The following is a 12,014-nucleotide window of genomic DNA, read 5'->3' as shown; positions in this document are numbered from 1 at the left end:
CAATAAACTATGCCAAAAAACTCAAAACAGAAGACATACCTTTTTTTGATAGAAATAAAAAGAACAGGACGTCACACACAGTCCACAGTACACAGGATTCCTCTCCATAGCTCCGAGCGTTAGTGCTCACTCTAGCCCATGAATTCAATTATTTATACTTACATGTGGAAATAGTAATAATAAAAGATAAAATAATAATACATAAAGGTACTGTAAATAAAGCATAAAATAGTCTCAAATAATTTAATTAAATAAAAAACTGTATATAAATTATATATGAGCGAATAACAAAAATATATTTTAAGAAAAAGGGTCCTTAATAGGTGCAGCAATTTACCTCATTTTTCCCCACTCACATCAACTCATTTTATATTTTTCTACAATAAACTATGCCAAAAAACTCATAACAGACATACCGTTTTTTGATAGAAACATTAACAACAGGGCGTCACACACAGTCCACAGGATTTCTCTCCACAGCTCCTTAGCGTCAGTTCTCTCTCGAGTCCATGAATTCTATTATTTATGCGACCCCAAAAGGGAATAAGCGGTAGAAAATGGATGGATGGATGCTTACATGTGGAAATAATAATAATAAAATAAAAAAATAATGATAATAATTAAAGGTAAATAAAGCATAAAATAGCCTCTCATAAATTAATTACATAAAAAACAGTTTATAAAATATATATTAAGAAAAAGGGTCTTTTATAGGTGCAGCAATTTACTTCATTTTTCCCCACTCACATCAACTTATTTTATATTTTTCTACAGTAAACTATACCAAAAAACTCATTACAGACATACCTTTTTTTGAAACAAAAAGAACAGGGCGCCACACACAGTACACAGGATTTCTCTCCACTACAGAATAAAGAAAGAAATAATGCACACTCATATTAATGCCACAGAGGCACACAAGATGTCCACACAGACACGCAGCGGAGTTTTTGAACCGTGTGCAAATTCATGAGACCAGGAAACCCCGTAATAACATATAAAAGTCTATTTTTTACAACAATTTAACAAACAGAAAGTTTGGGAATTTAACCCGCATGCTTAACAGCACGTCACACTTTGAGAACGACAACTAAAAAGTTTATTAAAGAAAATTAAGGGAGAGACATAAACATGACTTACCAGCTCAGAGCATCAGTTCAGTTCAGCATCACCCAGGTGCGACGCCAAATCAACCCCCCCAGGAAACAAAAAGGTATGTAACGGAAAATAATAGAGTGGAACCTATTTACAATAAAAGACACTTTTGGGGAAGTTCACAACAGAAAATGATGTAAATAAATGACCAAAATTAAAATAAAATAAATTAAATTTAGCTCGGCTTCAAATCCACCAGCAAAATATCTGAATACTCTGATAACTGTAGTGTGGTGAGGTTCATTGCTTTTGAGGCACTGACATTTCTTATTGAACTTCAACTTTTTCAATCAATGTTAGTACAGACTTCCTGTTAAAAGGAAAACAAGAAAAACAAAGGCTCTCTGCGGAACCTTTTAGCAGCCTGTGCTTGATGGTCTTATAGAACTGCTGCACATTACCACGATGGCCCCAGGCTAGCAGAATTGCCTTTTTTTGTATGAGGAGCCTGTGCACTGCTAATCTTCTTGCTGCACTTGTTTGTTTTTTTTAAGCGCTGTGATCAAGGCAGTGTTGGGCTTTCTAAATGGGAAAATATTTCCCTATTTCATTCCTATATTTGGCAGAAGCCCCATGTCTTTTTTAAGAATTGTTGCGCTCAGCTTTTTGTTTTTGTTTTTTTATACAGAGTCCACATTGGAAGGAGGCGCAAAACATTTCGAAGCTGGTGGTGTCTCGCTCGGCCAGCCTGGTCGTCCCAGACGATGTGCAGCGCTCGTACAGCACCGAGTCTTGCGGCTCGCCGGAAATTGCCTTCACGCGCATATTTAACAACTCCTCCAAGGAGCTGCCCGGCAAGACGCTGGACTTCCACTTTGACATCTCAGAGGTCGCACTTGGTTATTTTTCTCACCGTGCTGCCTTTTTTCTCTGTGTCTGACAAATGTGTGATTTTTGTTACTAGACGCCAATCATAGGACATAAATACGGCGATCAGCGTAGTGCAGCAGGTCGGAATGGAAAGCCTCAGGTGATCGCTGTCACCAGGAGTACGTCTTCTACCTCTTCTGGCTCTAATTCTAATGGGCTGCTCCCGGTGAGCTGGAAGAGGCCTCAACTCTCTCAGGTACGAAACCGCTTGGAAATAGACCAATTACCTGAATAGCTCTGCTCCATATTTAAAAAAATGTCCCCTTCTGTTTTCTTTTTACAGAGAAGAACCAGAGAGAGGCTCATGAATGTTCTATCGCTATGTGGTCCAGAGGATGGCATCCCAAAAAATCCATCTGTAAGACTCCTCTCCTACTCTAAGGCCTCAGACAAAGTCTCTATCCATTTGATATTCTGGTTATGTTGTCACTCTTTTTAAAGGGGAACATTATCACCAGACCTATGTAAGCGTCAATATATACCTTGATTTTGCAGAAAAAAGACCATATATTTTTTTAACCGATTTCCGAACTCTAAAAGGGTGAATTTGGCGATTTAAACGCCTTTCAATTGATAGCCTGTCAAGCGACGACCTTTCACCCGTGATGTCACAACATGAAGCAATCTGCTATTTTCTCAATCTTGTTTACATGCACCAAGTCAAATCAGCTCGGTTATTTTTCGTTTTTTCGACTGTTTTCCCGTGCCTTGGAGACATCATGCCTCGTCGGTGTGTTGTCGGAGGGTGTAACAACACGAACAGAGACGGATTCAAGTTGCAACAGTGGCCAAAAGATGCGAAAGTCCCTCATTTGTTCCGCACCAGTGTTAATTTTGACAACAAAATTTGATTTAGTTTTAGTCATAGTCTTCTGAATAAAATGTAATTTAGTTTTAGTCATAGTCTTCTGAATAAAATGTAATTTAGTTTTAGTCATAATTTAGTTATTTAAATTGTTTTAGTTTTAGTCTAGTTTTAGTTGATGAAATATCATAAGATTATAGCCGACGAAAACTACAGTAGATTTAGTCGACTAAAGGGTAATATGTAAACTTTCCCTTCAATTTCTGAAAGTCAAAGCAAAACAGCGGAAAAATCACCGATACATGTCATATTTTGATGAAAATCATGTCTCAAATTTAGTATTTCACGAGTAAGCCGTGTAATAAACGGGATAACGTCGAGTGAGTTGTATGTTGTGGAAAATGCTTACCTGTGTGTGGATTTCGGAGTGATTCGACTGTAAATGTCGCTTCAAGTTTGTTGTGGTTTTCCGCGTAATCATCGCGCTGCATTTCTTACTCTGCGTCTCGTTATCTTTGACGTCAAATATAAAATTTCCCCATATGTCCTCTCTCATCTTCCTCCCCGGCGTTGACATGTTGTCTTCTGCAGCGCATTCCCGGGTCAGTCTCAAACGCAAACTACGTTTACGTAACTTCCTTACCACGTCGCTCTGATTGGTTCTCTTCCCAGCTCCTCCCGCCTCTTCCTAACGAAATGAGTTCCGATTGGATCTCGTCTCTGGCAGACATTTTCGTCTCGTTTTTATTCGTTGACGAATATATCAATACACCTCGTCATCGTCTTAGTCCACATAAATTATTTTTTATTTAGTTATTGTCTCGTTTTAGTCAGAAAAAAAAGGTCGTTGACGATAACTATGACGAAAATTTTTCGTCAACAAAATTAATACTGTTCTGCACACTGTACCGACGACAGCTATGCTACGACAGAGATGGCAAGAATGTGTGGATATCCTGCGACACTCAAAGCAGATGCATTTCCAACGATAAAGTCAAAGAATTCTGCAATATTGGAAAATAGACCACCACTGAATCTGCCGGAGTGCCTCGGGAACTATTCAGTGACGACGGCAGTCTGTTCCCGCAGACGAGCGAGGTAAACTCCCTGGATGTCTTGGCTAAGACGTGATTTATGCCACTTCCTTTTCCGTCTCATTTTATCCACCAAACTTATAACGTTGTGCATGAATGCACAAAGGTGAGTTTTGTTGATGTTATTGACTTATGTGGAGTGTGCTAATCAGACATATTTGGTCACGGCATGACTGCAAGCTAATCGATGCTAACATGCTATTTAGGCTAGCTGTATGTACATATTGCATCATTATGCCTCATTTGTAGCTATATTTGCATCCAGCCTTTCCCTCCACCCACATTTAATGCCAAACAAACATATACCAATCGTTAGTTAGAAGGCGATCGCCAAATTCGTCCTCGCTTCCTGTCGTGATATGGCTCAATAGCTTCAGTTTCTTCTTCAATTTCGTTTTCGCTATTTGCCTCCACATTCCAACCATCCGTTTCAATACATGTATAATCTGTTGAATCGCTTATGCCGCTGAAATCCGAGTCTGAATCCAAGCTAATATCACTATACCTTTCTGTGCTATCCGCCATGTTTGTTTCTGGTTGTTTCACGCTGTGACATCACAGGATAATGGACGGGTGGATATACCGATTGTGAAAATCAGGCACTTTGAAGCCAATTATCGGGATATTCCGTGATGAGTAAAATTTTAAGAAAAACTTCGAAAAAATAAAATAAGTCACTGGGAACTGATTTTTATTGGTTTTAACCCTTCAGAAATTGTGATAATGTTCCCCTTTAACGTTAAATCGCCTGTTGGTGGATTTATCATGAATACAAAGTCTGCTTTCTCATTATCGACACAGGTGGTGTTTCCATCCAGCGAGGACCTGGACCCGGCAGACCAGCAGACCAGCCTGATCCCCACTGTGGAGGAGGTGGTGCGAGAGGAGGAGGCGCAGGGAGAAGAGATGGGCAGCGAGCAGCAGTTTGGTGTCTTTAAAGACTTTGACTTCTTGGACGTGGAGTTGGAGGACGCTGAGGTACGAGTCAACAACAATCATTTTGTCATCTATATCATTATTGATTATGGGGAACAAAAAAAATCTACTCTTTTTAGAACTGGATATATCTTATCTTCATGTTCAGTCATTTGGTACCTTGACTGGAGTTTGAGTTTGAGTTTATTTGGAACATGCAAGCATACAACATGATTCATCACAATTTCCAGTTTCTCTTTTCAACATGTTCGAAAAGGAGTAGGAAAAATCAGAGCTTATTCAATCCTACCCCTTTTCTTTTACATAACAGTTGCTAAAACCTTTGTTCACTTCCTGTTCTCAATTTAGTCACAATATACTCTATAAGTAATCACAATAAAAATGAATACATAATACTGGGTAAAGTAAGTTACATTTCATATGGTGAGATGAGTAAGATTATTTTGAAAATAATTGGATGGCTGAGATAAATTCAGAATGTTTATCATGGCTCTTCTTCTTTGTACTTTGTAAACACTTTGGGTTTGAAGAGTTTCTTGAAGTGGATCATATTAGTACATTGTTTCATTGCTTTGCTTCATCCATTCCATCATTTAATTCCACATACAGATATACCTTATTTCTTAAGTGTTGTACGTGAATTGCATTTTTCTCTAAGATTCTATTTCTCCTCTTTTTTTGAGAATAATTGTTGTATATTCCTGGGTAGCAGGTTATAGTTTGCTTTGTGTATAATTTTAGCTGTTTACAAATTCACTATGTCGTGGAATTTCAGTAATTTTAATTCAATAGATAAAGGGGTGGTATGTTCTCCATATCCAACATTATGTATTATTCTAACTGATCTTTTTTGTTACACCGTTAATGAATGAAGTGTACTTTTGGAGTTATTTCCCCATATTTCTACACAATAACTCAGATAACACCAGCGAGCAGTAGAGAATATGAAGTGATTTTTGGTCTAGAACATGTTTTGCTTTATTCATTATTGACGTGCTTCTTGCTACTTTATGTTGTATATTTTTTACATGAGATTTCCAGTTCAATTTATCATCAACTATTATACCTAGAAATGTGGTTTCATTTACTCTTTAAATTCTATTCCGTCTATTTGTAATTGCTTGATTATCTCTTCTACTGTTACCAAATAGCATTTTTTTTTTTCTTTTACTGAGATTCAAAGATGGTCTGTTTTTGTCAAACCATCTTTTTAATCATCAACCAGTTAATTGGATATGCCGTAAATCAAAGATATTTAGCTAAATTGTTTTGGGTGCCACATTTCCAGAAAGCTACGGACCACTCCCTTCTCTATTAGTCTTATTTCGTATATTGGTCATTTCATTTTTGTGTATTTTGTCAGCTACAGGAGTGCTTTGCAAAAAAGCTAGTCAAAGATCATTTCTATGATAGCACTGTAGTGTTTTTAGGAATCTGCTGCAAAAATGTGAGTCTCTCCCTAGTTTTTACGAACTGAACTTGCAGGCCACAAGAGAATAACCCAAATGATGAAAAAGAGATTACCTAAAATGGAACCTCGATTTACACCACTTATATTCGTAACTTAAGAAGTTGAACAAATGACTACAGTCTGAATCTGAGACTACAAGCTACAGCAACACCTTGGTTACATAAATCACATTATAATTAAAAAAAAGAAAAAGAGAAGGACTTAAAAAAGTGCCTTGAGGAACACCTCTGTTATGTAAATCACACGTTTGGATCCCAGTGTTCAATGTAATGCTTTGCCAATGTGTTTATAGTGGTCCGAGTTCCTCTATACAACACTATCAATCAATCAATCAATCAATGTTTATTTATATAGCCCTAAATCACAAATGTCTCAAAGGACTGTACAAACCACTACGACTACGACATCCTCGGAAGAACCCACATAAGGGCAAGGAAAACTTACTACACAATTAGAGCACTATATTGATTTTAGGAATTTGCTACAAAAATGTTTGTCTCACAAGTTTTATACTGAACTCGGGGACCGGTATGGTGTAATTCCCAGGCTGGATTTGGCCTGGTTCAATATCACTGCCGTAAAGTCTGTGATTATAGCTGGGATGAGTATTTATCTTAACATTGTGTTTATCATATGGAGTCTGATTAACCTGGTGCTTATTAGGAACCCCCCAAAAATATTTTCTTTTGAAGACCACTCACTCACCACATAGGAGGTTTTGCAGACAATCGAATAGGAGCTTTAATTGAAGCATTCACAGTGTTGTTTGTTAAATGTTGAAATGTCTTAACTGTCCGAACGTCTGTCGTGGTAAATGTTTTTTCACTGTCTTTTAGTCTAATAACACTCGTATTCCTTCTTTTCTTTTGCCACAAGGAGTTGCAGGTAAGTTTGTGGACGAGTACGCAGCTTAAAGCCTGCTGCCCTGCTGTCTTTGTGTCCATTGTTCATATTTTATTTTTTTGGTGTGTGTTATTGTTCCTGTGTGTGTGTGTCATTGTGAATCGCACAACATTATGTGTACACGTCATGCGTTTTTATCATGTCCTTCATAATCCAATTTGCCACCGCCTCAAGTCTTTTGTCTGTTGTCGCCTCGGCCGTCCTGCAGGGGGAGAGCATGGACAACTTCAACTGGGGCGTCCGCCGCCGCTCCCTGGAGAGCATGGACAAAGGGGACACGCCGTCTTTGCAGGAGTATCAGTACGCAGGAAGCACGCCAAGCCTCAACCTCACCAACCATGAGGACACAGATGAATCATCAGAGGAGGAGGTACTGAGCGCTAGCCAGATTCTCACCCGCTCTGGCCTTGTAAGTCTCACTCTAATCAGGGTCCCCCTCCCTCCAAAAAAAAAAAATACCCTGCCCCCGCCATGCTCCTCACACAGCCTGCTGGCACTGTGTTTGCGTGTGAGAGTGTGTGTTGAGATGCTGCCGGTGTGGACGAGGAGCTTGGTGCTTGCTTCTTGGCTGGAGGACAGCTTAATTGTAACCTCCCCCCCATCCCCACCTAAAAACAATAAAGTGCAGTTTGTGCTCTTTTGGATAGGTGTTGTAAGTAAGTAAGTACAATGTAGTTTACATATCTGTTCACAAGAATTTGTGAAACATTATTATTATTATTACAGTATTCTTTAAATACATTTTTTTTTGCTTTGCATTTGGCTGTTTTTTCCCATTTTTTAAATTCAGTGTTGCTGTTTTTTTAGTTTCTGCCTTATTTGCATGTTTTTACCTGAAATTACAACAACAAAAAAACTTGCACACAGTGTTGCCAGGGGTTAAAGCGTAATAATACACTGACAAGGAAATATTTAGTTAAAAATACTAAGAGCAGACGCTACCATGGAAACTTGAGATGTCCGATAATATCAAACTGACAATTTTATCGGCCGATAAATGCTTTAAAATGTAATATCGGAAATTATTGGTATCGGTTTCAATATTATCGGTAGCGGTTTCAAAAAGTAGAATTCATGACTTTGTAAAACGCCACTGTGTACACGGACGTAGGGAGAAGTACAGAGCGCCAATAAACCTTATGGGCACTTCCTTTGTGTGCCGGCCCAGTCACATAATATCTACGGCTTTTCACACACATAAGTGAATGCAATGCATACTTGGTCAACAGCCATACAGGTCACACAGAGGGTGGCAGTATAAACAACTTTAACACTGTTACAAATATGCGCCACAATGTGAACCCACACCAAACAAGAATGACAAACACATTTCGCACCGTAGCACAACATAAACACAACAGCACAAATACCCAGAACCCCTTGCAGCACTATCTCTTCCGGGATGCTACAATATACACACTTTGCCACTCCCTACCCCTCACCGTGCCCACCTCAACCACCTCATGCTCTCTCAGGGAAAGCATGTCCTAAATTCCAAGCTGCGGTTTTGAGGCATGTTAAAAAAAATAATGCACTTTGTGACTTCAATAATAAATTTGGCAGTGACATGTTGGTATTTTTTTCCATAACTTGAGTTGCTTTATTTTGGAAAACCTTATTACATTGTTTACTGCATCCGGTGGGGCATCACAACAAAATCAGGCATAATAATATGTTAATTCCACGACTGTATATATCAGTATTGGTTGGTATCTGTAATTAAGAGTTGGACAATATCGGAATTTCGAATATTGGCAAAAAAAAAGCCATTATCGGACATCTCTAATGGCAATAGAATGTTTTTTATTTAATGTTTTGTACACAGATACACACAGTGGTCGACATACAGCGGCAAACACGCAACAACATTGAAAACAAACACAAACCCCCGAAACACATGCAACTTCCCAAAACACAACACACAAGTGCGGGGCAAATGCGCAACAACGGCTAAAATACACACAAACTCCAAAAAAAACGATGCAATACAGGGAAATCGCAACAGAAGTACAATATTACATGAAATTAAAGCTGCAAGCAGCGATGGATGGGACAGACTTTTGCTGGTGTTTCCTGCCTTTGCCCATTCAACATATCTTTACCTGCACATTACCCACAGTCTCTGTATCCTGGAGTCAAACTGGTAGCTCCTTCTTTCACCCAGTTAACATATCTTTACCCGCACAGTACCTACCTTCTCTGCATTGTGTGGTCACACTGGCGCTTCCTGCTTTTAAGCGGCCATCTTGAGACGGCAGCAGCGCAGCAGCATCAGCGCAGCAGTTCTTTGAAGGCTCGTAAAATCAAAACCGGAGCAGTTAAAAAACTCTTTGCGCAACTTTTAATCAGAAGGGTTCAATCTCGTTCCTGTGCGAGTTTGAAGCCGACACAACAAACGCGCTCAGAGGACATAACGTTTGAAAAAAGGTGATGGATCTTTGCAAAACTTTTGTTTTGAAGGGGTAATTGCCAACTTCCTGTTGATTTTTGCTGAAGGATGTAAATTAATGAAATGTAGGTCCAAGTGAGACCTACATAGATGTTTTTGTTTCATGTCTCCACGACATTCCTACTGGAAGTTACAAGCAGTTTTGTCCGTGTATTCTTCCTCGGAGCAGTTTTGTCTGTTTTTTATTCCTAGGGGGCGCTAGAACACAATTTTAAGTTTTGGGGCTTGGTTTTTTTATTCGATCGCAATTTTCGCCAGTTTGGTGAGTTTTGAAGCATTTTAAGGGGGTCAAATTACAGCTCAAAGAGGCAAAAATGACATTTTTTAGGAAACTTTTGTTTTGAAGGGGTGTTTGCCAACTGCCTGTTGATTTTTGCTGAAGGATGTCAGTTTATGAAATGTAGGTCTAAGTCAGAGCTACATAGAAGTTTTTGTTTCATGTCTCTACGACATTCCTAACGGAAGTTACAAGCCGTTTTGTCTGTGTTTTTTCCCAGGGGGCGCTAGAGCGCAATTTTGAGTTTTGTAGTTTGGTTATTTATTAGATGGCAATTTAGCCAGTCCTGATGTGTGTGTAAAAGTTGGTGAGTTTTGGAGCATGTTAAGGGGGTCAAATTACAGCTCAAAGAGGCGGCGGTAAAATAATAATAAAACCTTAGAAATACAATAGGGTCCTCTGTCCCAAAGGGACATTCGGTCCCTAATAATAAGGCTGAAACATAACAAAATGCTGAAGAAAAATGAAGCGCTGGGAATACTTTCTGGATGGACTGTAAAAATAAGCAACAGTCAACCATTTTTAAAGTAACAATACAAGTGTTCAATTACATCCTAACTTTATTTAAATATTGTAATGTGCAGCCTCTGCACCTTTGACAAACTTAAAAAAAGTAAAAATAATTTTGTCCTGAAAAATATTTGTCCAAATGAAAAGTCTTGAAAAGAGCAAACATCTTATATTGGAGTCAATAAAGTGCTTTACTACTTTTGGTGTCATGTTGCAATACTTTGTTTAATGGTTGCCATGCATTAAGCTAACAACCTTTATGTGATTTTTTTTGTCCTCCAGCTCAACAGCGACTCCGCCACGGACGACGCGACGTCCAACCACCTAGACTCCCTGCAGCAGTCGCAGGAGTCGTCGAGCAGCGCCTTGACCGATGAGGCGGCGCCCTCGTTCCTCCCTCGACTGCCTTCCTTCCCCCGGCCGGATAGCCCCATGTTGGAGTTGGCCCACTCAGACAGCACCAGCAGCCAGCTGCCTGAGGTGCGATCAGTGGGGAGCAGTGACAAATTGTGGGGCGCCTTTTAGTTTAGCTTGCACGTTTCTTCCTTCCTGTCCAGCGTTTCACTTGCCTTGGCTGGGCTTTGATTCTTTGTCTGACATTCAGACGAGACTGGCTGGCTTCAGTGAGGTTTGGGATGCTGTTTTGGGGGTTTGGGTGTCGCACATTTCTTCTTGCTTCTGCCTCTTCTTTCCTATTTCTGATGCTTCATGCTGCATTTGCGGGTGCCGAGGTGTTAGTGCTTCATGGGTAATCATTATCATGGGGCTTTTGATTTGGGGGAGAGATGAAACCGAGACTCACCTCAGGTCAGCTGTAACTGCTCACCTCCAATAACCAACTAAACCCCTCCATATAAAAAACCGGACCGCAGCACCTTAATCATCACGGATGCATGTGTGAGTATGACACGTGGGTTGGAACAACCTCACATTAACCACTTTTCACTGATAAAAAGCGTGTTTGTCACTTTAACTAACAATGGTGAGTATGTATTTACTGAGTACACCTTACGAGTTTTGCCTTCAAAACAACTTACCATATTGACCCAAATATAAAACGGCGGGAAGGATTGGCCGTCTTATTTTTGTGACCCCGGATTCATGCTCTTTGAGGCTATCAAAATGGCCCACAAGTCTATTTTTTTTTTTTTTTAAATAATTTAAATCCCACAAATGTTAAAAAAAATTATAATAATAGTTTGTGTTTTTGCATTAGATCTTGAATCAGCAGCTTTGACTTTTTGTTTCTTTAAATCAGTCCTGCTCAATGGGTGTGACCCTGAGGAACATGCTTTATCAGTATCATACAACATCATGCTTTAAAAAGCTGTGCACTGCAAAACGTGCTTATTGTAGCCATTGATCTTGACTTCAACGTAATTTTAAAAAAGTACAACGAAATAAGCCCAAATCGTTTAATTTCTTTGTGTTTTGTACGTTAATCATAATAGGTTATATATTTAGCTCCTAAATTATTCTTGCTGATACATTTTAATTCATTGTTATTTAATGAGTTTATTTTATTTTATTTGTCACTGGGGCGG

At 39.2% G+C, this 12,014-nt stretch overlaps 1 protein-coding gene across 3 annotated transcripts in view; it reads left to right on the top strand.

Moving 5' to 3' along the window:
- The window catches only part of fryl (furry homolog, like), a 165,201-nt gene that overhangs the window by 122,307 nt on the left and 30,880 nt on the right, over positions 1-12,014 (top strand). For all 3 annotated transcript variants that reach the window (XM_061888409.1, XM_061888408.1, XM_061888406.1), the window contains 6 exons: positions 1,784-1,984; positions 2,060-2,221; positions 2,309-2,383; positions 4,726-4,902; positions 7,443-7,643; positions 10,753-10,950. In XM_061888409.1, coding sequence (XP_061744393.1) covers positions 1,784-1,984; positions 2,060-2,221; positions 2,309-2,383; positions 4,726-4,902; positions 7,443-7,643; positions 10,753-10,950 — 1,014 coding nt within the window. The remainder of the gene's footprint in view (positions 1-1,783; positions 1,985-2,059; positions 2,222-2,308; positions 2,384-4,725; positions 4,903-7,442; positions 7,644-10,752; positions 10,951-12,014) is intronic.

Source organism: Nerophis ophidion, linkage group LG26, assembly GCF_033978795.1.
Source record: "Nerophis ophidion isolate RoL-2023_Sa linkage group LG26, RoL_Noph_v1.0, whole genome shotgun sequence".
In the NCBI taxonomy this organism is placed as follows: Eukaryota; Metazoa; Chordata; class Actinopteri; order Syngnathiformes; family Syngnathidae; genus Nerophis; species Nerophis ophidion.
The sequence above is the reverse complement of the archived record's forward strand: the minus strand, read 5'-3'. Positions and strand labels throughout refer to the sequence as shown.